This window comes from Oncorhynchus clarkii, chromosome 9 (assembly GCF_045791955.1).
Source record: "Oncorhynchus clarkii lewisi isolate Uvic-CL-2024 chromosome 9, UVic_Ocla_1.0, whole genome shotgun sequence".
In the NCBI taxonomy this organism is placed as follows: domain Eukaryota; kingdom Metazoa; phylum Chordata; class Actinopteri; order Salmoniformes; family Salmonidae; genus Oncorhynchus; species Oncorhynchus clarkii.
Window position 1 is genome coordinate 54,801,765 of NC_092155.1, and position 24,229 is coordinate 54,825,993.

The window sequence follows — 24,229 nt, forward strand, 5'->3', positions numbered from 1 at the left end:
AACTGTAGCAGGAGAACAAACTTTGCTTCTCTGGGCAGGCTGTTTGAATGTAAAATGACAATTTTTATTTTTAGGCTATTTTTATTTATTGCCTAAAGGATACATACACAGCTGCAATAAGTACATCTTACGCAAGGGGTAGCCACCTCGCTACTGCTGCGCATGAAAACCAGATGTGACGCACTATATATCCTCCACAATTCGTGGTATGGGCGGGTCATGGCTAGAGGGGATACAGCTTTTGTCAAATTAAAGTCAGATTTGATTTTCCGTAGCAGGTTAGGAGTCCATGATCATAGACACCGTTATGGAATTACACGTTAACACAGATTCAATATTTGGAGTCAGGTAAGGAAAGCACGACAAAAAATGGTTTTCGAGTAGATTCAAATTTTAGCGTTCGCTAACTAGCTGTGTGGTAGCTAGCACACAGGACTACCAGCTGTAGTTACTGAATTTATGTTAACTAACTAACTAACGAAGCAAATGTATCAATATGTGGTACCACTGGCAGTTGTCGCCCAATGTCATGGCAATTGAAAAGGATACAATTCCGGCAACTATATGTTATACTGTGGCTTGTAATGCAGATCCACTTAAACATTTAAAACCTAGCCTAATATTGAACCATAAGGACAATTCTGTGGCCTACCCGTCTTTGACACACTAATATGTAAGACTGGTTTCAATAACAGGTGGTGAGCCTGCTTCTTCACTGGTATTAATTCTTGAAAACCCTTATTATGCTTGGAGTTTTCAGCAGTGGGCGTAGCAGGTGAGCTTCGCCCACGATTGGCTGTATGTGAACTACAATTCCCGGCACTGTGGTTTGAAGTTGAGAAACGTCGATAATAATTGCTTGCGAAACGGTTTTGGAAACATGCCCATTATCTTTCATATATCACCGAGAAAGAATCGTTAAAATAAAACATGTACACTTACTGTAGCAGTTTTGCACAGATCCATACGTTGTTCCTCCACTTGAGGAACTACACCTCCTCCCCAGTTAGCTTACGCATAGGTTTTCAAAGCATGCTAGATGGCTAATTAGCACGGGTGGCAGTCTCTGTCTTCCGTAAACATTCACTGTAAGTATCATGGAGATATGACCGTGTGCGAACACTAACCCTAACAGTTAGTGTCTATGAATGGGTTTACCCTGGTGTCAGAAGTGTGATAACTGTCAGTGATCAATGAAACACATGATTTTAAAAAGTCATGTTTTTGAGTGATAATTTCTGATTGCTGCCCAATTCCAATGTTTGCAATGACCCCTCAATGATTTGTATACCCCTCAGCTAAAATAAATACTTGTTCCTTCATCCAGTGCAAAGATGCAGGCAATATTGCATCAGGATTTGATGTTGTCAACACTGTTAAACCATGACTCAATTTAATAATGCGTCTAATTACATAACTCCCAACTATTTTGTTAAACTATGCAGTATGCTATTCGTCTTTGATTCAGTCATTTGCTTATTACAGACTTGACGGAATAGTGCCTAGACTATATTTGAGGTCAATTCGGTGAGAGGGATAGAGACAGACATACAGTAGGTCATATTTCTGTCTGACAAACTACAGTGAGGGGTGGCCACCTATTTGGCTTTGACAATTGTGTGCCTGAAATGACAGAAATCCTTTGTTTAAAGACAAGTTTGTAAGGGTAGGTTAGAGGTAGGTTAGATCACAAGAAGAAGAAGAAGAATGCCCCATAAAGACAATGTCTAGCCTGGCTAAATGTATGATTTATTGTGAAGCAGGTTTTTTTTTATTGCAAAGGTTTTTCCCAAAAATGTGATGCAAATACAACATTGCTTTGAGCAAAGGTGGTATGGTGGTTCAGGTGCTGTTTTCAGCAAGCATTTTATATAAAGAGGTCTTAGAATCAATCATTTTTAAGTGGTGCCTGACTGGACTGCATTGCTGCTTCTGTCTATTTTGTCTCCATTGTTTGATATTAGCCTAGCAAATTGTTATTTTGCATTGGGACAATGAGGCTGTCAGTGTATACACTATCACACAGGATGCAGCACTATTTGATATTTGAAAAACCACAGGCATCATACCTAGACAGTTTCTGTGTATTACCTAGATGCTGCTACTGTATGTTGTGGCTGCTAAAGCCTATCTGTTAACTTGGAAGTGCTGAAAATGATGTGTGTATATAGAACATGACTCCGCAGTGTACTAAAGCTGGATGGAAGCAATCCAAAGGTCATGGCTCTGAATCAAAATCCACAAGAACAAATCAAATGTCACTATTAGGTTATCACCTACTGTAAAGCTGAAACTTGGTTGTGATGGGCTTAATGTCATGGTTGTCATGGTTGACACATTTCCCTTGTGACACATTTTATCTTGCATAGGTCCATATTTCACCTGAAACTTCCAGAGTCTATTTTGCTCCCGGTGTGGTCTTGCTTGTCTGTCGGTCTCTTGCAGAGAGCGAGTTGTGTAAATGCACTCTTTTTAAATCTAATCAGTTTATTGGTCGCGTGCACAGATTTTCAGATGTTATCGCAGGTGAAATGCTTGTGTTTCTTGCTCCACTAGTGCATTAATGCCAAACAATACAATAATATACAATACACATGCATAATCCAAAAAGAAAGAAATGAACAAATATCAGCACGAGCATTGACTTATTCCACATTTGGTTGTTACAGCCTGAATTCAAATGGATTAAATTGTTTATTTTCTCATCGATCTTCCCTTAATGACAAAGTGAAAACATGTTTTTAGAAATTGTAGCAAATCTATTAAATGAAATACAGAAATATTATTTACATAAGTTTAAGTATTCACACTCCTGAATCAACAAGAGCTTTCCACACCTGGATTGTGCAACATTTGTCCATTTATTATTTTAGCTCTGTCAAATTGGTTGTTGATCATTGCTAGACAACCTCATTTCCCGGGCTGTAGTGGAGCAGGTTGAGAGCTTCAAGTTCTTTGGTATCCACATCACCAACAAACTATCATGGTCCAAACACACCAAGACAGTTGTGAAGAGGGCACGACAAAGCTTATTCCCTCTCAGGAGACTGAAAAGATTTGGCATGAGTCCTCAGATCGTCAAAAAGTTTTACAGCTGCACCATCGAGAGCATCCTGACTGGTTGCATCACTGCCCTGTAAGGCAATTGTAGTGCCTTGCGGTCAGATGCCGAGCAGAGGGTAGTGTGTACGGCCCAGTACACCACTGGGGTCAAGCTTCCTGCAATCCAGGACCTCTATAGCAGGCAGTGTCTGAGGAAGGCCCTAAAAATTGTAAAAGACTCCAGCCACCCTAGTCATAGCATGTTCTCTCTGCTACCGCACGGAAAGCGGTACCGGGCCGCCAAGTCTAGGTCCAAAAGGCTTCTTAACAGCTTCTATCCCAAGCCTCAAGACTCCTAATCAAATGGATACCAAGACTATTTGCGTTGTCCCTCTCACCCCCACCCCCTCTTTTATGATGCTGCTACTCTGTTTATTATCAATGCGTAGTCACTAACTCTACCTACATGTACATATTACCTCGACTAACCTGTGCCCCCCGTACATTGACTCTGTACCAGTACCCCCTGTATATAGCCTTGTTACTTTTATTTTACTGCTGCTCTATTATTTTGTTTATTTTACTTATCTATTTTTTACTTAACACTTATTTTTCCTAATTGCACTGTTGCTTGAGAGCTTGAAAGTAAGCATTTCACTGTAAGGCCTACACTTGTTGTATTGGGCGCATGTGACAACATTCCATTTGATTTTTAGGTCTTGCAATAGACTAGCATCAAAAAACCTTTTTTATGCAATGTGGCTGACGCAACAGATCAGAACGTTTAGATAAAAATGTTTTATAAACTATTAGGCTATTTCTTCACATTATAAGAGCAGCAATGCACACATGGTAGTAGGCTATGAGCGCAAATGTTCCATTAGCAGAAAACACCATTATCAAAAGTGACTGCAAATACAATTATGCATGTAATACTTTTATAATTTTCAGCATTAAAAATGCACCTTTATCTTCCCCAAACTTGAAACTCACGCGCTGCTTATGTATGCCTGTTAGGCTCTACACCCCTTGTAAAGTGGATTAATGAGCTTAATTTTTTGGCCACTTTAGTTGTCTTATTAAAACATTTACCTTGTCCAGGTGGGATAGGGCAGTGCAATGGTGATTGTCATCTGTGGATCTGTTGTAGTGGGTCTAGGGTGTCGGGTAAGGTGGAGGTGATATGATCCTTAACTAGCTTCTCAAAGCACTTCATGATGACAAGTCATTTTGTTCAGTAACCGTTGCTTTCTTAGATACAGGAACAATGGTGTACATCTTGACGCAACTAGGGACAACAGACTGGGATAGGGAGAGATTGAATATATCCGTTAACACTCCAGCCAGCTGGTCTGCACATGCTCTGAGAACACGGCTTGGGATGCCGTCTGGGCCGGCAGCCTTGCGAGGGTTAACACGCTTAAATGTCTTACTTACTTTGGCCACAGAGAATGCGAGCACACAGCCGGCGACGTGGGCCCGTGCTGTGTCGCCGGCTCAATGTTTTCCTCAAAGTGGGTGAAGGTGTTTTGTTTATCTGGGAGCGAGGGCCTGTGTCTGTGACGTGGCTGGTTATCCCTTTACAATCCATGATTGTCTGTAGTCCCTGCCACATATGTCTTGTGTCTGAGTCGTTTTGCCTCTTTGATTGCTTTTTTTTTTGTACACGTCCATGTTCCCAGTCACCTTGCCATCGTTAAATGCGTTCTCACTTTGTTTTGCACGAATGCTACCATCTTTCCAAGTTTTTTTGGTTTGGATAAATTCTAATCGTCAGTGGGAACAACATCCTCTATGCACTTCCTGATTAACCCAGTCACCGAGTTAGTGTACATACGTTGATACTATTCTCAGAGGCGACCTGGACATTTCCTAATCTTGAATCATAGATTCTGATTTTCGGTTGCGTTTTCCTCTGATTTACTTCATTGAAGTCCCCAGCTACAATTAATGCGGCCTCAGGATGTGGTTTCCAGTTTGCACACAGCCCAGTGTAGTTCCTTGAGAGACGTCATGGTGTCAGCTTGGGGGGGAATATACACGGCAGTGACGATGGTCATTCGGGAGGTAATGCGTGTGGTAATTCCTATACATTACCACAATCACATCCTGTCACACCATGAGTTGTTAATCATGAAACATACCACTCAACCTTTTCTTTTTATTGAATCATTATTTCTTCCTGTCTGCGTGATTGACCTGTCCTATCTAGTCATGAGCTGGCCTGCCTTGCCTGTTATATGGACAACAAGACTGGCTTTGTATACAGACAGAGCAGCAGGCTTCATTATTAGAAATAGTCTACTGTGTGGTTCACCACCACCCCCTTATCATTGGCTAATTGGCAGTAGGAATGTCAGCTGCATGTGAGTCGTTCCATGTAATTTCAGCAAGCCATGACACCCACCATCTCAGATTGTTCTGAAATAGTTTCTGTAGATAGAAACATTGTGGTCATCCTCACAGTTCAAGCTAGTCCTTCATTAAAGCAATTCAGTTTGTCCTTCTTTAGGCTTAATCAGTGTTCAAGAAATGGCCCCTAAAAAAGGTCTGGATTAGTTACTGTTAGACCATTCTTGGTGAACAAGAAGAACATTAGGCTACAGCAGTTCTAATGGTTTCAATGTTAAGGTCTTCAATGACAAAAGTCCCAAACACACACTTGTGTTTTACAATGTTGATGATATTGGCATCTATTAGAGTTGTCACAACATTTTAGTCCCTAGCCCATTTCTACATCAACGTTTTGGACTAGGAAAAGTCTTCATATGAGAATTGCACCATAAGGATAGCCCGCTCAGAGAGCTACTTGTTGGACTATTCAAGAAGAGTTTGGGTTGAAGCATTAGGTTGGTAAGAGAATGACATTGAATTGCTTTCATGGAGGACTGGCTTGAATTGTGAGGATGACCACACAATGTATTTTAATAATGTGCCAAATCTATTAGGTTTCTACCCAAAGTTGCAAAGGAAATGTTGTGATCTATTTAACAAACACAATAGTGTAGTGGTATAGCAGGAACTGCTGCATTTAGTAGTCAAAACCAGGTACATTCACACTACTTTCAATCTTTAATTTCTCAACAGGGGGGAAAAAACAGGGCATACATTACATAGTATGTATAAACAATACTACAAGCCACCGCCTCATACCAGTTGTCAAACATAGAGAACTGATACTGGTTGTTGGGTGGGATTGGCATGAAATGTGGGGGGTCCGTGGGGGGATTTTTGAGGCGATTCCTTTGTGTCTTACTCATTGGTAGGAAGACGTTTTGTCCAAATCAGATGTTGGGTACTATATTTATTGAATATTACCTGAATCATATAAATTAAAATGGCCAATTCGGGTGCAATCAATTAGCTTAATTTCTCAGAGATCAACTTATATTTAAACAAAATAATGTTGCAGGAATTCTAATCACATCTGTTATTAATTATATAAACGATTTCAGAACAATCTCAGATGTTGGGTGTCAATCCTCTTTCTTGTGCTTTTTGAGGTGGAACTACCCAGTAGCCTGTTCATGTGACTGTTTGTAGAATGACTGACTGCAAAATGTACTGTCTTGTCAATGCCCTCCACAGCTGTGCCCACATTATTGAATTACTGTCCATGACCATGTGCTGTTCAAAGCGTGAGAACAAACACACACCCATTATTCCTCTTCTACTTCCCTGGCTATACCTACACACACACACACACACACACACACACACACACACTATTTATTATTACAGTATTAATGATTGCTAAATATTGCACAATTTAAGCTCTTGCCCCCCAATCCCTCCCAAAACAAATGTAAATATTGGACTATAAATTGTGCCTTCCTGTATTATACTTGTGCTAAAATGTTTATTCTACTGAGCCATTTACTTTATGCTTGTATTTATATATTTTATTTCTTATTGTTGCATTATCGTGAAGGAACATACAAGTAAGCATTTCGTTGGACGGTGTATACCATGTGTATCCCATACATACAACTAATATAACTTGAAACACACACAGGTCTACTCACAGTCCATGATTGAAAATTGGAACCATTGCAGGTGCTCATTCATAAAGTCTCCTTCCATATGGCCCCTTTTCTTCCCCCCAAAAGCACAACCCCTCTCCAAACACATTGCCCCCTCCCTCCTCCCCTGCTCTTGCTGCCCCTCCCCCTCTTCTCTGTTCTTTGCCCGTCTGCTCACTGGCAGCAAAGACAGAGTGAGGTGTCCCTGGGGCATGGAAAGGAAGGCTGTGCAGCACAGTGTGTAAAATGCGCACGCGCACATGTGTGTTGATGAGGGAGAACACGGATTTAGCAGCCGAAGAGAAGCCTGTACGTGTGTGTGCATGCATGAGCCCAGGTCTGAGTGCGCACTTTCCCCGCTGCCCTCCTCCTCCGATAATCCCTGCTGACACGGCGCACAAAGGACTAAACGCTGGCAGCATCCTCCAGGAAGGCCCTCTCCACTCTGGCTGTCTACCCTCCAGCTCTGATTACCCACACAGAAGCTGAATACAGGGAGGATGCTGCTGCCTTAACGCTGCCTGCATGCGGCTACATAACCTCTGGTTCACTGTCCACCACAGCATAGGGCTCTAGCCCCAGGATCCCCCCCCCCCCCTCTATCTATCTCACTGGAGGTGTTCCAGGGGGTGCTGTAGAACTCTGTCCTCACCATCTTGTGCAGATCGGAGGCTGCCGCCTCCTCTCCTACCCTGTTTTTGTGTCTCTCGGCTTGCTGACTGTGCCCCACGCGTCTATTCCAACAGGTAAACCTACGAACCGAACCACATATGTAGCAGTACTACAATATTTAAATACATTTTCACTAGTTTCATGGTGATATGAGAATGCTATCTGCACATTCTGACAGTAAGGTTATTCCTTATCATATTTCTCGTAATACATTGGTAATGCATGTAGCCTATTGCTTTTACTGTTGCTATAGCTATTAAATTGTTTTGATTTGAAGGTTCACAAAAAATAAGGGAGTGTATTTTTGGTAACATGGCAGTAACCTGGAAACATTTTATTTTTTTTCACTCTAAAATGAAACATGAAGACCTTATTTTATTTATTGGTAAATATGACAACTGCCCCATTTGCGTTAGGGGAAGTAGAAAGGGCAACCAGTGAAATATTTGCATGTGCACAAAGACCGTAGCAATGTAACCAATACTACAATGGCTACACTACTACGATTGTGCAATATGTAGTTGGAAACTATAGTAAAGCCAGCAGATAGGCTTGGCCAGGCAGGCACTACCTTCTACAATTGTTGCGTAACAGGCTAGTGATAAAATATTCTGGCACCTCCAAAAAGGTGTTATCAAGACATGTTTGCAGAGCTCTAGTCTGTTGTTTGAGATTGAGGTTCCAAAACTGTGACATTTATTAGAAATGTAGAATTAGACTAATTTCTCACAACAGGGGTAGTCTTATTTGATCATACATAGTAAAAGTCTTGCCCAGCTATGATAATACTTTTACACGGGTAATTTGATTCCCCTGAACATTTTGGTTGATCTAAGCACCTACTGTAAATGTTCAAAGCTACTGTTGTAACTTATCAGTGTTGAATGGATTTAAACAGGGCAATTGCTACAACCCTTCCACATATTTTCACTAACAATTTCACAACAACTACCTTATACACACACATGTAAAGGAATGAATAAGAATATATATAAGAAACCTTTATTTCTTTACATTGTTTGTTGTCACAGATAGTGAGTCCAGTATGTCCTGTCCTTGAAAAATAGACCAAAAACTTAGTTCCTAAAACAAAGAGCAAAGTTCACCCCAAAACAAATAGTAGAGATACTGCTGGAACATATTTATTCCCCTGTTAGCAGGATGACTGGTCCATAGTTAGTCACATTGACAAGGCACTGACACAGCACAAAGCTGCTCATGGTGTCCTGTGACTCTGCAATAGAGCTCTTCAAGATGTTCAGGAATGGGCTGAAGATCATGGGAAGTGAGTTTACTTCTCTCTCTTTAAGTGTACAAACTACTGTAGCTCACTGTTGCATTATTTAGAGTAATAATGGTATACTCTGTAGGATTGGGTACTGTTCAAGCTTCTGTTGAGATTTGTGTTTAGGTCTGTTATGTGGTGAAGTGGTTTGAGAGTGGTTCAGAAGCTCTCTGATGTGAAAATTAGACACTAATTTCCTACGCGACATTGTAGAAGTTTGTGTAGGTGTGTTCTGTAATGTCATACGGTAACAACACTTTCTGATGGGAGAAATTGGACTGTCAGTTATAGTAAGAATTTGGTGGGTGCATTCGGGAAGTATTCAGTCCCCTTCCCTTCCACATTTTGTTACGTTACAGCCTTTTGCTAAAATTACATTTCCCTCGTCAATCTACACACCATACTCCATAATGACAAAGCGAAAACGGGGTTTTAGAAATGTTAGCAAATTAATTTAAAAAAAATCAGAAATACCTTGCTTACAAACAGTACCAGTCAAAAGTTTGGAAAAACCTAAGGGTTTTTCTTTATTTTCACTAATTTCTACATTGTGGAATAATAAAGACATCTAAACTATGAAATAACACATGATATCATGTAGTAACAAAAACGTGTTAAACAAATCAAAATATATTTATATTTCAGATTCTTCAAAGTAGCCACCCTTGGACAGCCTTGATCACAGCTTTGCACACTCTTGGCATTTTTAAAATAAGGCTGAAAAAGTCAAGGGATCTGAGTACTTTCCGAATACACTGTATGTATGTGTGTATATATACACACATTTGCCGTCACTTAGAAATGTCCTTGCTTTTGAAATAATATTTTTCTTGTCCATTAAAATAACATCAAATTGATCAGAAATACAGTGTAGACATTGTTAATGTATTGCAGCTGGAAACGGCAGATTAATAAAAAAAAAATCAAATTCTGGAATATCTACATAGGCGTACAGAGGCTAATTTATCAGGAACCATCAGTCCTGTGTTCCAATGGCACGTTGTGTTAGCTAATCCAAGTTTATCATTTTAAAAGGCTAATTGATCATCAGAAAACCCTTTTGCAATTATGTTAGCACAGCTGAAAACTGTTGTTCTGAATAAAGAAGCAATAAAACTGGCCTTTAGACTAGTTGAGTATCTGAAGCATCAGCATTTGTGGGTTTGATTACAGGCTCAAAATGGGCAGAAACAAAGAACTTTCTTCTGAAACGTGTCAGTCTATTCTTGTTCTGAGAAATGAAGGCTATTTCATGCGAGAAATTGCCAAGAAACTGAAGATCGTACAACGCTGTGTACTACTCCCTTCACAGAACAGCGCAAACTGGCTCTAACCAGAATAGAATGAGTGGGAGGCCCTGGTGCACAACTGAGCAAGAGGACAAGTACATTATGGTGTCTAGTTTGAGAAACAGAGTTGCAAAGAAAAAGCCATATCTCAGACTGGCCAATAAAAGATTAAGATGGGCAAAAGAACACACACTGGACAGAGGAACTCTGCCTAGAAGGCCAGCATCCCAGAGTCGCCTCTTCACTGTTGACGTTGAGACTGGTGTTTTGCGGGTACTACTTAATGAAGCTGCCAGTTGAGGACCGCTCAGTTTGGCCGGGGGGCCAGCTCTAGGAAGAGTCTTGGTGGTTCCAAACTTCTTTCATTTAAGAATGATGGAGGCCACTGTGTTCTTGAGGACTTCAATGCTGTATACATTTTTTGGTACCATTCTCCAGATCTGTGCCTCGACACAATCCTGTCTGAGTTCTAGGGACAATTCCTTTGACCTCATGGCATGGTATTTGCTCTGACATGCGCTGTCAACCTTGGGACCTTTTTATATAGACGTGTGTGCCTTTCCAAATCACGTCCAATCATTTGAATTTACCACCGGTGGACTCCAATCAAGTTGTAGAAACATCAATGATGATCAATGGAAACAGGATGCACTCGAGTCTCATAGCCAAGTGTCTGAATACTTATATGAATAAGGTATTTCTGTTTTTTTATTTTTAGTACATTTGCAAAAGTTTCTACAAACCTGTTCGCTTTGTCATTATGGGGTATTGTCTAGATTAATGAGGACAATGGTTTTAATGTAATCCATTTTAGAATAAGGCTAATGTAACGAAACGTGGAAAAAGTCAAGGGGTCTGAATACTTTCTGAATCCCCTGTACTTACATGCATACACATAGGAAGTCCAGTCGGGTCTCGACCCCTGGTATCATATGAACATAAGACATGGCGAAATTGGTATAATTGCAGAAAATTGGCTTTAAAGCTGTAACATTTTCTCTGTCCCATGGCAAAATGTGTAGAATTTCAGGAAATGAGCTTGAAAATGTAAAAAAATGTCTCTTTGCCAACAAGGGGTGTGAACAGTATAACAGTTTGGGGTCTCATGGCTTGCAAAGTGGGGGTTGTTGTAACTACTCCGACAAATGACAATATCCAGTCGGACCTTAGCAACCTAGGACATTTGTGTGACCGGACTTTCTCAAATAGTACTTGAGTACCCCTGATGTATAGCCTAAATTTGGATGACGGAATAACCATTTCAATGTCTGTGCACCCCCCATTGTAGTGTTGAATTTGCCTCGTCCAACATTCTATTGTGTTAGTCCCACTTTCTAGAAAGTACCTTCTTTATTCCTGTTGGAATATGTCTTCTGTCACTGGTTCAATGTAAACGGTCAATATTTGTCTTGAACAGTAAGCTACACCAAATCAAAAACAAGGGAAGTCATGAGCCTGAAATGGTAAATGGCAAATGAAGTTTGTCCAGGTCATTTCCATGTAAAAGGACCCATGAGCACCAATATGTGAAGTCCATAGGAGCATGTCAAATTGGGTATCAAATGAAAGCTGTCTCTATTTTGGAGAAATGAAGGCACATGTACATTTTTCAACCATTTTCCATCTTAAAAATTATGAATAATCAAAGGCTTTAATTTCGGGTCAAACAGATGGAAAGAAAACATGCCTTAAAAGGTATTTGAAATGCATTAAAACACAATAGTGTTGAAGTAAAGACTCCAGCCACTAACATCAACACTTTTATATTTAATTTGAGACTTTTTTTTCTAACTTCTGTAAATTTATACATTGCCTTGTGCCTTAATTCTGTTACCAAAAACCCACGTCTTTAAGATATTTTCTAATTTCTCTCCCTCATGAAGGAGGATAATGAAGGTTCACAGAAGTAACAAGTAAAGGTATACCTATCAATTTAGTTGGTGTTTTTACTGATATCAACTTTGTTTATGAATTATGTGATTAAAACTTGTTGCGTTAATGGAATTTCCCCAAAAAATCTGCAATTTGATTGGCTACAATGGGAACTCATAGTAGTGGCAAACCACTGTTTAGTTCACAAGTTTGGACAGTACAGTCAAGTAGAGTATAGCACAGAGTACAGTAAAGACAATAGTAGAGTTTAGTACAGTGCACACTGGAGTTGAGTACACTAGTGTACTGTGTTAAACTGAACTGTATTCTACTGAACTCTACTGTGCTATACTGGTACTCTACTGAGCTCTACTGTGCTGTACTTTGATGTCCAAAGTTGTGAAACATATGATTGGTTCACATTTGGTCTGGTCCGGACCAACCCAAATTTGATCTTGTTTGGAGGCAGATCTCATTAAAATAATAGCCAGTATGTAGAATAATACCCAAATATGCAAATGGAGATATTTGCATATTTATAGCTTTTTGTGTACCTATTTAGGATATTTCACAATGAAGAGAATGACATTCATATCCATAATTATGCATCTCTGTATAGTACAGATCAGGGACGCATGATGAAATTCCTTTACCGCAATTCTGTTACTGGATGTAAATCCAATATGTCATGTCATAGTTGACACTCGCATTGTTGAATTTTAATTTGGAGTAGATATTTAAGTTTTTATTAAAATCCTTATTAAACATTATAGGCTAATGTAGGTTTATGCAATTTCAAAGCAAGTACCTAGCCGATTTCTATCGATTATAGGCCTACCTACTTCAAGCTATGTGTATGCATAGACATATATGATGAAATACATTATTAGCCAGAGAGAATGTGCATTACCCACATTTTTACAGCTGTCTAGATGTACTGTAGATGGTCATCAGATGTTAGTGTGATAGAATAGGATAACATGGTTGTTTAGGCACTCAATCCTACCTTTACCAGTGGTTCACATTATTATACCGTTGAAATTTTAGTCAAGTCAATCAAATTTTCACAATAGCATATGGGACAGATATGGCATTTTCTGTCTGATATTTGTTGTTATAAACGGGCAAACAATCTGAAAGTGTTAATTTCTGTTTAGGAAAATTTTAATATTTCCCTATTGATTATTATACCGTTGAAACTTTATCCACTTGCCTTCAGCCGATGCACTTGCCTCTTATGTAATGCTTAGAATTCTGGGAGAGGCCCAAAGTGAGCGATTGATTAGTAATGTTTAGGATTCATCCACCTATACAGGGTTGGAGACTAGGGTATGTGTCTTGTGCACTGTTATCAGAAAATGGCCCTCAATTTAGATGTTGCCTACTTGTATTACTGATTCTCTTCTCAATAAGCACCTAGAGAGTATTACGTTGGAAGGTAATTCTGTGTCTGACGGTGTGTGTGTCTTTGTGTGTGGTGACGTTGGCCTCACAGATAGGTCCTTAGCGGATGTGTGACAGAGGCCAGTCCATCTGTTATGAGGAGCAGAGCTGCTTATCCTCTCTCTTAGCCCTCAGACACAGATTTGTAGAAATTGCTCCTAACAGGTGGCCTACCTGGGACCCAGTCCACCCCAGGGAGGACTGTGAGGACACCCTGTCTGGCTACCACCTCTGTCTCCCTGCACATGCAACCACAACCCCCTGTTGGGCACACTAAATATGGACCGCTGTGTTGGTGTTAAGTTTTGGCTTGCTTGCGCTCATGCTCGCCCACAGTGCATTCGGAAAGTGTTTAGAATCCTTGACAAAAAAATATTTCGTAGTCAATCTACACACAATACCCCTTAATGACAAAGCAAAATTATTGTATTTTTTATTTTTGCTAATTTGATAAATTAAAAGAACATACCTTATTTACATAAGTATTCAGACCTTTTTGCTATGAGACTCGAAATTGAGCTCAGGTGCATCCATTGATCATCCTTAAGACGTTTCTACAATTTGATTTGAGTCCACCTGTGTTAAATTCAATTGATTTGGACATGATTTAGAAAGGCACACACAGTTGACAGTGCAAAAACCAAGCCATGAAGTTGAAGGAATTGTCCATAGAGTTCCGAGACAGGATTGTGTCAAGGCACAGATCTGGGAAAGGGTACCAAAACATGTCTGCAGCAAAGAAGGTCCCCAAGAACACAGAACACAGTGGCCTCTGTCATTCTTAAATGGAAGAAGTTTGGAACCACCAAGACTTACTAGAGCTGGCCGCCTGGCCAAACAGCAATCGGGGGAGAAGTGCCTTGGTCAGAGAGGTGACCATGAACCCGACGGTTACTCTGATAGAGCTCCAGAGTTCCTCTGTGGAGATGGGAGAACCTTTCAGAAGGACAACCATCTCTGCAGCACTCCACCAATCAGGACTTTATGGTAGAATAGCCAGACGGAAGCCACTCCTCAGTTAAAGGCATACAACAGCCCACTTGGAGTTTGCCAAAAAGCTCCTAAAAGACTGTCACACCATGAGAAACAAGTTTCTCTGGTCTGATGAAACCAAGATTGAACTCTTTGGCCTGAATGCCAAGCGTCACATCTGGAGGAAACCTTGTACCATCCCTACGGTGAAGCATGGTGGTGGCAGTATCGTGCTGTGGGGATGTTTTTCAGTGGCAGGGACTGAGAGACTAGTCAGGATTGAGGGAAAATGAACGGAGCAAAGTACAGAGCGGTCAGGATCACAGACTGGGGTGAAGGTTCACCTTCCAACAGGACAACAACCCTAAGCACACAGCCAAGACAATGCAGGAGTGGCTTCTCTGAATGTCCTTGAGTGGCCCAGCCCGAGCCCGGACTTGAACCCGATCAAACATCTCTGGAGAGACCTGTAAATAGCTGTGCAGGAAACGCTCCCAATCCAAGCTGACAGAGCTTGAGAGGATCTGCGAAGATGGTTGGGTGAAACTCTCCAAATACAGGGGTGCCAAACATATAGCGTCATACCCAAGAAGGCTGTAATTGCTGCTAAAGGTGCTTCAACAAAGTACTGAGGAAAGGGTTTGAATACTTATGTAAATGTGATATTTCCGTTTTGAATTTATAAATTCGCAAACATTTCTAAAAACCTGTTTTTGCATTTATGGGGTATTGTATGTAGATTGCTTTTATCCATTTTAAAATAAGGCTGTAGCGTAACAATGTGGAAAAAGTCAAGTACGATCTTTGTCCCCATGTGCAGTTGCAAACCGTTATCTTACTTTTTATGACGGTTTTGGAGCAGTGGCTTCTTCCTTGCTGAGCGGCCTTTCAGGTTATGTTGATATAGGACTCATTTTACTGTGGATATAATACTTTTGTACCTGTTTCCTCCAGCATCTTCATAAGGTCCTTTGCTGTTGTTCGCACCAAAGTACGTTCATCTCGTCTCCTTCCTGAGTGGTATGACTGCTGCGTGGTCCCATGGTGTTTATACTTGAGTACTATTGTTTGTACAGATGAACATGGTACCTTCAGGCATTTGGAAATTGCTCCCAAGGATGAACCAGACTTGTGGAGGTCTGCAATTCTTTTTCTTGAGATCTTGGCTGATTTCTTTTGATTTTTCACATGATGTCAAGCAGAGGCACTGAGTTGGAAGGAAGACCTTGAAATACATCCACAGGTACACCTCCAATTGACTCAAATTATGTCAATTAGCCTATCAGAATCTTCTAAAGCCATGACATTTTCTGGAATGTTCCAAGCTTTTTAAAGGCACAGTCAATTTAGTGTATGTAAACTTCTGACCCATTGGAATTGTGATTAACTGAAATAATCTGTCTGTAAACAATTGTTGGAAAAAATGACTTGTCATGCACAAAGTAGATGTCCTAACCAACTTGCCAAAACTGTAGTTTAACAACACATTTGTGGAGTGGTTGAAAAACAAGTTTTAATAAATCCAACCTAAGTATATGTAAACTTCCGACTTCAACTGTAGGTGCATGGAGGGAGATTTTTCCTTCTCTTTTGGGGTGTATCTTCTTCGCTCCCTAATCTCCAATTATTTCTTCATCCAGGGTGCATATGAGTAATTTCAATTATCCTAGACTATCTATTTCTCCTGGTTTCTTATCTTGTACTGTATTCCTAGCTGGAGTGATCTGAAAGAACTGCCTTATTGCTTTAACCTCTCCAGTAGATCAAAAGGAGACGAGGACAGGAAGCTACTTTAGACTGACACAGGCTTGCTGAATTGTCTTTCTCCATTCTGATTTGTTTATTCTAAACCAAACTAGGACACAACTGACAGTGAAGTAGTCCAATTTGTGTGGATCCATACACAGAGAGAGAGAACACAGGAGTTATGCGAACAGAGGGTCATGGAAAATAAAGGAATTGGATGTTGATGTCTTCCTGTTTGCATGCACACAAACCCTGTGACAGTGAATTGTGGAGCGATGGTAATTAGTTGGTGCCCATCAGGGTCTGTGGACTGAGTTAGATGACTGGCCAGAGTTTTTAATCCAGTGAAAGCAGCCTAAACTGTAATTTTGGGGCTGGAGAAAGAGAGCATGAGCAGCCTTCTTATTCCCTGTCTAATCCCCCCACTCCATATATTTTCACGCTAAAGCACATACCTTTAATACACAAATGACATAAGCATACAAACATAATTTTAAAACATTTATAATCATTTTGTTTTGCCTATTGCTGCAGGATTAAGATGGATTTTGGCCTATACTAAACCACGTAACTTGATACTTATCCTGGGATAAACACTGAATTAGACAACAAAAAATAATGATATAAACTGTGTTCGGGCCACATTGGCATCGGTTGTGTCACTCCGGGTGAATGAATGTTTGTAACCGTGAAGCCTCCTAGGTAGTGTTTTGTGCGTGGGTAGAACTAGCCTAATAGTTGCAGGTTCCTTCTGTTATTGGAAGCTGTGAGTGTGAAATAGTATTTCGAGTGAAGTAGCGACAATTTAAAGGAATACCTGTCCAAAATTCTGTGGGTTAGAATAATTGCATCAAATTTGAGTGCGTTTAAGATTCCAATCCATTTCTGACAGGCTTTTGTTTTTATTAGACTCGCTCTCACACACCTGCACACACAATTTTTAGGCTGTTACATAAGGGCTACAAGCCCATGGTAGGCAGCCCAGGCAGAGGAGGAGGATGCAGAGATACAGGCTGATATAGTCTGCTCTGTCCACATCTACAGGTGGATGGACTGCCTGCTTCTATCTATGCAGTTGCTCCCCTAGATTCTTCTTGTGTACTGTAGACACAGACCACCGAAGCAGCATCAAATAATGCTACCACCAACATGATCAACAGAAATCAACCAAAGCCAAACGTGTTGGCCGAGAGACAACCGAGGTAGGCTTCCCCCTACTCAACAATAGTAGTTAAACCATCGCTGAATAGCATTTGTGAATTAATTGACTGTTAACGTGCCTTAGCCTCTTTGGTTGTGGCTGTGTAGACGGTCTGCTGGATCTAAGCATGCGTCCTCGAGGAAGATGCGGAGGGTTGAATATCAGTCAGTGTTTCAACAACCAGTCAACTGAGACATTCCTCTTTGAAGAGCAATGCTATGTAAGACGGGCTAAAGTAGGCCATGTATGCAGTCTGCCCGGTTGGCTGACTGATTGGAATCCCTCTCTTTGGAGGTTACTGCCTTTCTGCTGACTCAGTCCACATGAATATAGACTTCCTTTTCCGTGTTTGTTGGGTTTTAAGCCATGCTACATGCCATGGCTTCATGATGAGGGCATGCCTGTATAGCTGTTTTGTGGTAGACTGTGTGGCTGCTGTGTCAGGTCAGGGGTAGAGCAGTGGGGCATGTTAGTGGTGTCTAATGTCCAGCTGCTCCTCTCTGAGTTAGCCCATGTCACAGCATGGTGCTCAGTGAATGTTCCAGGAAGGATGAGGGGAAAAAAAACAATCAGAGCTTCAGTAATCGGGTTAATAAGACCTAATACTTTTTTTCTGCTGCTTCACTGACTGTCCTTCAGCAGTCATCGACTAAAACACACAGTATCTCTGGGATGAGTGTTGAGCATCATTGTTTTAGGGCTTAGTCTCACTGCTCTTTTAAAATGTGTCAAGATCATAAAATGATTAAGCAATGAAGTGGCGGTGAATAGCTTATTTACAGAAAAGGCTGCTTGGCAACAATTACTATTTGTCACAATGAAAGCTCAAATTCCGAGTCTCATTTTTTTTTTTATGACATTTTGTTTAACCAGGTAGGCCAGTTGAGAACATGTTCTCATTTACAACTGCGACCTGGCCAAGATAAAGCAAAGCAGTGCGACAAAAACAACAACACAGAGTTACACATGGGATAAACAAACGTACAGTTAACACAATAGATACATTTATGTACATTGTGTGCAAATGTAGTAAGATTAGGGAGGTAAGGCAATAAATAAGCCAAAGTGGCGAAATAATTACAATTTAGCATGTGATAGATGTGCAGAGGATGATGTGCAAGTAGAGATACTGGGGCACAAAAGAGCAACAAACAAAAAACAATATGGGGATGAGGTAGTTGTGTGCTATTAACAGATGGGTTGTGTTCAGTTACAGTGATCGGTAAGCTGCTCTGACAGCTGATGCTTGAAGTTAGAGAGCGAGATAGAAGTCTCCAGCTTCAGTGATTTTTGCAATTCATTAGTCATTGGAGAACTGGAAGGAAAGGCGGCCAAAGGAGGTGTTGGCTTTGGGGGTGACCAGTGAAATATACCTGCTGAGGGTATGCTACAGGTGGGTGTTGCTATGGTGACCAGTGAGCTGAGAAAAGGCGGGGCTTTACCTAGCAAATACTTATAGATGACCTGGAGCCAGTGGATTTGGCGACGTATATGTAGCGAGGACCAGCCAACAAGAGCATACAGGTCGCAGTGGTGGGTAGTTTATGGGGCTTTGGTGACAAAACGGATGGCACTGTGATAGACTACATCCAATTTGCTGAGTAGAGTGTTGGAGGCTATTTTGTAAATTACATCGCTGAAGTCAAGGATCGGTAGGATAGTCAGTTTTACGAGGTTATGTTTGGCAGCATGAGTGAAGGAAGCTTTGTTGCGAAATAGGAAGCCGATTTCTAGATTTAATTTTGGATTGGAGATGTTTAATGTGAGTCTGGAAGGAGAGTTTACAGTCTAACCAGAATTTGTATCTACAAATACCTAAGTCAGAACTGTGCAGAGTAGTGATGCTAGTCATGCATTTAGTTTAACTAGCATTTAAGAGCAGTTGGAGGCCACGGAAGGAGTGTTGTATGGCATTGAAGCTCATTTGGAGGTTTGTTAACACAGTCCAAAGAAGGGCCAGATGTATACAGAAGGGTGTCATCTGCGTAGAGGTGGATCAGAGGTTCACCAGCAGCAAGAAGAACATCATTGATACATACAGAGGAAAGAAGAGTCGGCCCGAGAATTGAACCCTGTGGAACCCCATAGAGACTGCCAGAGGTCCGGACAACAGGCCCTCCGATTTGACAAACCGAGCTCTCTCTGAGAACTAGTTAGTGATCCAGGCGAGGCAGTCATTTGAGAAACCGAGGTTATTGATTCTGCCGATAAGAATGCTGTGATTGACAAGGTTGAAAGCCTTGGCCAGGTCGATGAAGACAGCTGCACAGTACTGTCTGTTATCGATGGCGTTTATGATATCGTTTAGGACCTTGAGCGTGGCTGAGGTGCAACCATGACCAGCTCGGAAATGAGATTGCATAGTGGAGAAGGTACGGTGGGATTCGAAATGGTCAGTGATCTGTTTGTTAACTTTGCTTTCAACGATTTTTAGAAAGGCAGGGCAGGATAGATATAGGTCTAGAGTGTCTCCCCCTTTGAAGATGGGGATGACCGCGGCAGCTTTTCAATCTTAGGGGATCTCGGACGATACGAAATAAGTTAAACAGGCTATTAATAGGGGTTGCAACAATTTTGGTGGCTAATTTTTTAGAAAGAGAGGGTCCAGATTGTCTAACCCAGCTGACAGGTAGGAATCCAAATTTTACAGCTCTTTCAGAACATCAGCTCTCTGGGATTTGGGTGAAGGAGAAGCGGGGGGACTTGGGCAAGTTTCTGCGGGGGGTGCAGAGCTTTTGGCTGGGGTAGGGGTAGCCAGGTGGAAACCATGGCCAGCTGTAGAAAAATGCTTATTGAAATCCTCGATTATCGTAGATATATCGGTGGTGACAGTGTTTCCTAGCGTCAGTGCAGTGGGCAGCTGGGAGGAGGTGCTCTTATTCTCCATGGACTTTTCAGTCTCCCGAAACCTTTTGGAATTAGTGCTACAGGGTGCAAATTTCTGTTTGAAAAAGCTAGCCTTTTCTTTCCTAACTGACTTATTGGTTCCTGACTTCCCTGAAAGGTTGCATATCGCGGGGACTATTCGATGCTATAATGCAGTATGCCACAGGATGTTTTTGTGCTGGTCAAGGGCAGTCAAGTCTGGGGTGAACCAAGGGCTATATCTGTTCTTAGTTCTATATTTTTTAAATGGGGCATACATATTTAAGATGGTGCTAAAATCATTTTTAAAGAGCAACCAGGCATCCTCTACTGATGGGATGAGGTCAATATCTTTCCAGGATACACGGGCCAGGTCGATTTAGAAAAGCCTGCTCGCTGAAGTGTTTTAGGGAGCGTTTGACAGTGATGAGGCGTCGCCATTTGACCGTGGACCCATTACGGACGTAGGCAATGAAGCAGTGATCACTGAGATCCTGGTTGAAGACAGCAGAGGTGTATTTGGAGGGCAAGTTGGTCAGGATGATGTCTATGAGGGTGCCCATGTTTACGGATTTAGGGTTGTACTTGGTAGGTCCCTTGACAATTTGTGTGAGATTAAGAGGTTGAACAGGCTAGAAATAGGAGTTGAAACAATTTTGGTGGCTAACTTTTTAGAAAGAGAGGGTGCAGATTGTCTAACCCAGTTGACTTGTAGGCTCAAATTGTCGGGCGGCTTGGGTGTTAAGCATATCCCAGTTTAGGTCACCTAACAGTACGAGCTCTGAAGATAGATGGGGGGGTCAACCAATTCACATATGGTGTCCAGGGCACAGCTGGGGGCTGAGGGAGGTCTATAACAAGAAGCAACAGTGAGAGACTTATTTCTGGAAAGGTGGATTTTTAAAAGTAGAAGCTCGAACTGTTTGGGCACAGACCTGGATATTATGACAGAACTCTTCAGGCTGTCTCTGCAGTAGATTGCAACTCCGCCCCCTTTGGCAGTTCTGTCTTGTCAGAAAATGTTGTAGTTGGGAATGGAAATGTCAGAATTTTTGGTGGCCTTCCTAAGCCAGGCTTCAGACATGGCTAGGACATCAGGGTTGGCGGAGTGTGTTAAAGCAGTGAATAAAACAAACTTAGGGAGGAGGCTTCTGATGTTAACATGCATCAAACCAAGGCTTTTATGGTTACAGAAGTCAACAAATGAGAGTGCCTGGGGAATAGGTGTAGTGCTAGGGGCTACAGGGCCTGGGTTAACCTCTACATCACCAGAGGAGGAGTAGGATAAGGGTATGGCTAAAGGCTATAAGAACTGGTCGTCTAGTGCGTTGGGATCGGAGAAGAAACAGAGAAGATTTCTGAGTGCGGTGGAATAGATTCAGGGCATAATGTACAGACAAGGATATGGTAGGATGTGAGTACAGTGGAGGTAAATCTAGGCATTGAGTGACGATGAGGTAGTTTGTGTCCCTGGAGGTACCAGTTAAGCCAGGTGAGGTGTCCGCATGTGTGGGGGGTGGGACGAGAGAGCTATTTAAGGCATGTTGAGCGGGGCTGGGGGCTCTACAGTGAAATAAAACGGGAGACCCAGCGATTCAGAAAGCTAGTGGGCTGGGGCTAGCGGATGGGTCTTCGGCAACATCTCGACGGAAAAGTCTGTTGAAACCACCTCGGACGATTCACACCTTCTCTAGTAGACAGCGCCCCAACTGATTTGGTCTTTTTTCTTCTTTTCTCTCTTTCTCCCCTCAGTCACCCCTGATCTGGTCCCGGAGCCCCTGGTTCCACCTGTGGTGCATACCCTGCCCTCGGCGTGGGTCCGGCCTGCCCTGCACAGGCCCCGTAGGCGCAGCAGCAGCGGCAACAGCAGCGGAGGCGACCCCACCAGGCCGTGGCACTCGGGCCTGGCAGGCCCCAGAGGCAGCATGGAGGTAGGCATGCGTGTGGTGCGTGGCCTGGACTGGAAGTGGGGGAACCAGGATGACTGTGACGGCCACGTGGGCACGGTGGTGGAGATCGGGCGGCAGGGCAGCACCACCACACCCGACAAGACGGTGGTGGTGCAGTGGGACAGTGGCACGCGCACCAACTACCGCACAGGCTACCAAGGCTCCTACGACCTGCTGCTCTACGACAACGCCCAGATCGGTGAGCACTGAAACGCATATAAGTTACATTATATATACAAATGTATGTGGACACCCCTTCAAATTAGTGGTTTTAGCTATTTTAGCCACACCCGTTGCTGGTGTATAAAATTGAGCACACAGCCATGCAATCACCATAGACAAACATTGACAGAAGAAGAATGGCCTTACTGAAGAGCTCAGTGACTTTCAACATGGCGCTGTTTTTTTTATTTTTTATTTTATTTTATTTAACCTTTTATTTAACTAGGCAAGTCAGTTAAGAACAAATTATTATTTACAATGACGTCCTACCCCGGCCAAACCCTAACTCAGATGACGCTGGGCCAATTGTGCGCCGCCTTATGGGACTCTCGATCACGGCTGGTTGTGATACAGCCTGGAATCAAACTAGGGTCTGCAGTGACGCCTCAAGCACTGAGATACAGTGCCTTAGACCGCTGCACCACTCGGGAGCAGCGTTATGGAATGCCACATTTCCAACAAGTCAGTTCGCCAAATTTCTGTCCTGCTTGAGCTGCCCCGGTCAACTGTAAGTGCTGTTTATTGTGAAGTGGAAACGTCTAGTAGCAGCAACGGCTCAGCCGCGAAGTGGTGGTCCACACAAGCTCACAGAATGGTAGAGCGTAAAAATCCTCTGTCCTCGGTTGCAACACTCACTGCCGAGTAGTTTTTGGCTAAAAGCAACAGTGAAAGAGAAGTTTGACGATAGAACTGATTCTGTTATGAAAAGGTTTTATAGTGAGTTTTGAATTGATCTGTTAGGTCTTATGGAAATTCTGTTAGTTGAGCGCCTGTAATTGCTAATTGAAGTGGGGAAATAGCATTCCCGAGGTCAGTGCATACTGGAGGGTACATGTACAGCAGTAGTGCAATGCAGTTATAAAAACTACATTCACAAGTTTGTTTTAAGTGTTTCAAATGTCATGGTATATCCCTGAAGGTAACAATATCACTAGGATAATTTAATTTATAACAAAGCTTTTTCATTGTTAAAATAGGCCTACAATAATTTTTCTCTACAGAAATGCACACTCAAGTAATCAAATATTAATGTCCTTTCGGATATCTAGATATTCAATTAACCGTGCCCATCCCTAGTACTTGTGTATATTGTGTATAAAACAACCTACTGTATATAAAACCATATTCAGTGAGGCCGGGATTCAATCTAATCCATGCAAGCTTGACATTTAAAGGACATTTCCGATTGAGGCAACATGCACAGCATTTACCGTGAATGTGATCTCTGCGAAAGTTGGGGAAATTGCCTTTTTTAAAAGCATCATTTTCAGCTGTCCAGCACATTTTGCTCTGAATTGAGTCCCGGCTTTAAACTCTATTCAAGTTTGATTCATTTTTTTGTATATCATTTTTAATTTTTAGGTATTTATGTCTCATCTCTATGACTCAAGCAAGCTTCCTCAAGCTTGTGTTTACTTAGATGCCCTTTGCTCTGCGATGCTTTCTCCATTTCCTTTTGACTCAAAAATAGAGACAGGCAATACAGCCCTGTTTTAGAATCAAATGCCAAGTGCTAAGGCAGGATTAGTCTGCATTTTGTGCCATTAAAGACATAATTTTTAAGCCTCAGAAGCCAATAAGGCTTCAATTTTAGCCTAAAAAGGGGGAGAAGGAGAGTCAAAAGGAGAGCAAGGGAGAGGGATGAGGAA

General features: G+C 41.8%; 1 protein-coding gene across 3 annotated transcripts in view; it reads left to right on the forward strand.

Moving 5' to 3' along the window:
• Positions 1-211: 211 nt before the first annotated feature.
• Positions 212-24,229, forward strand: part of LOC139416579 (E3 ubiquitin-protein ligase MIB2-like) — a 91,754-nt gene continuing 67,736 nt past the window's right edge. Inside the window, exons 1-2 of one of the 3 annotated variants that reach the window (XM_071165410.1) lie at positions 212-348; positions 22,162-22,557. In XM_071165410.1, coding sequence (XP_071021511.1) covers positions 22,335-22,557 — 223 coding nt within the window. In that variant the 5' untranslated portion in view covers positions 212-348; positions 22,162-22,334. Of the gene's footprint in view, positions 349-7,714; positions 7,811-8,896; positions 9,022-22,161; positions 22,558-24,229 lie in introns of those variants that run through there. The other 2 variants (XM_071165411.1, XM_071165408.1) reach the window with 2 other exon arrangements.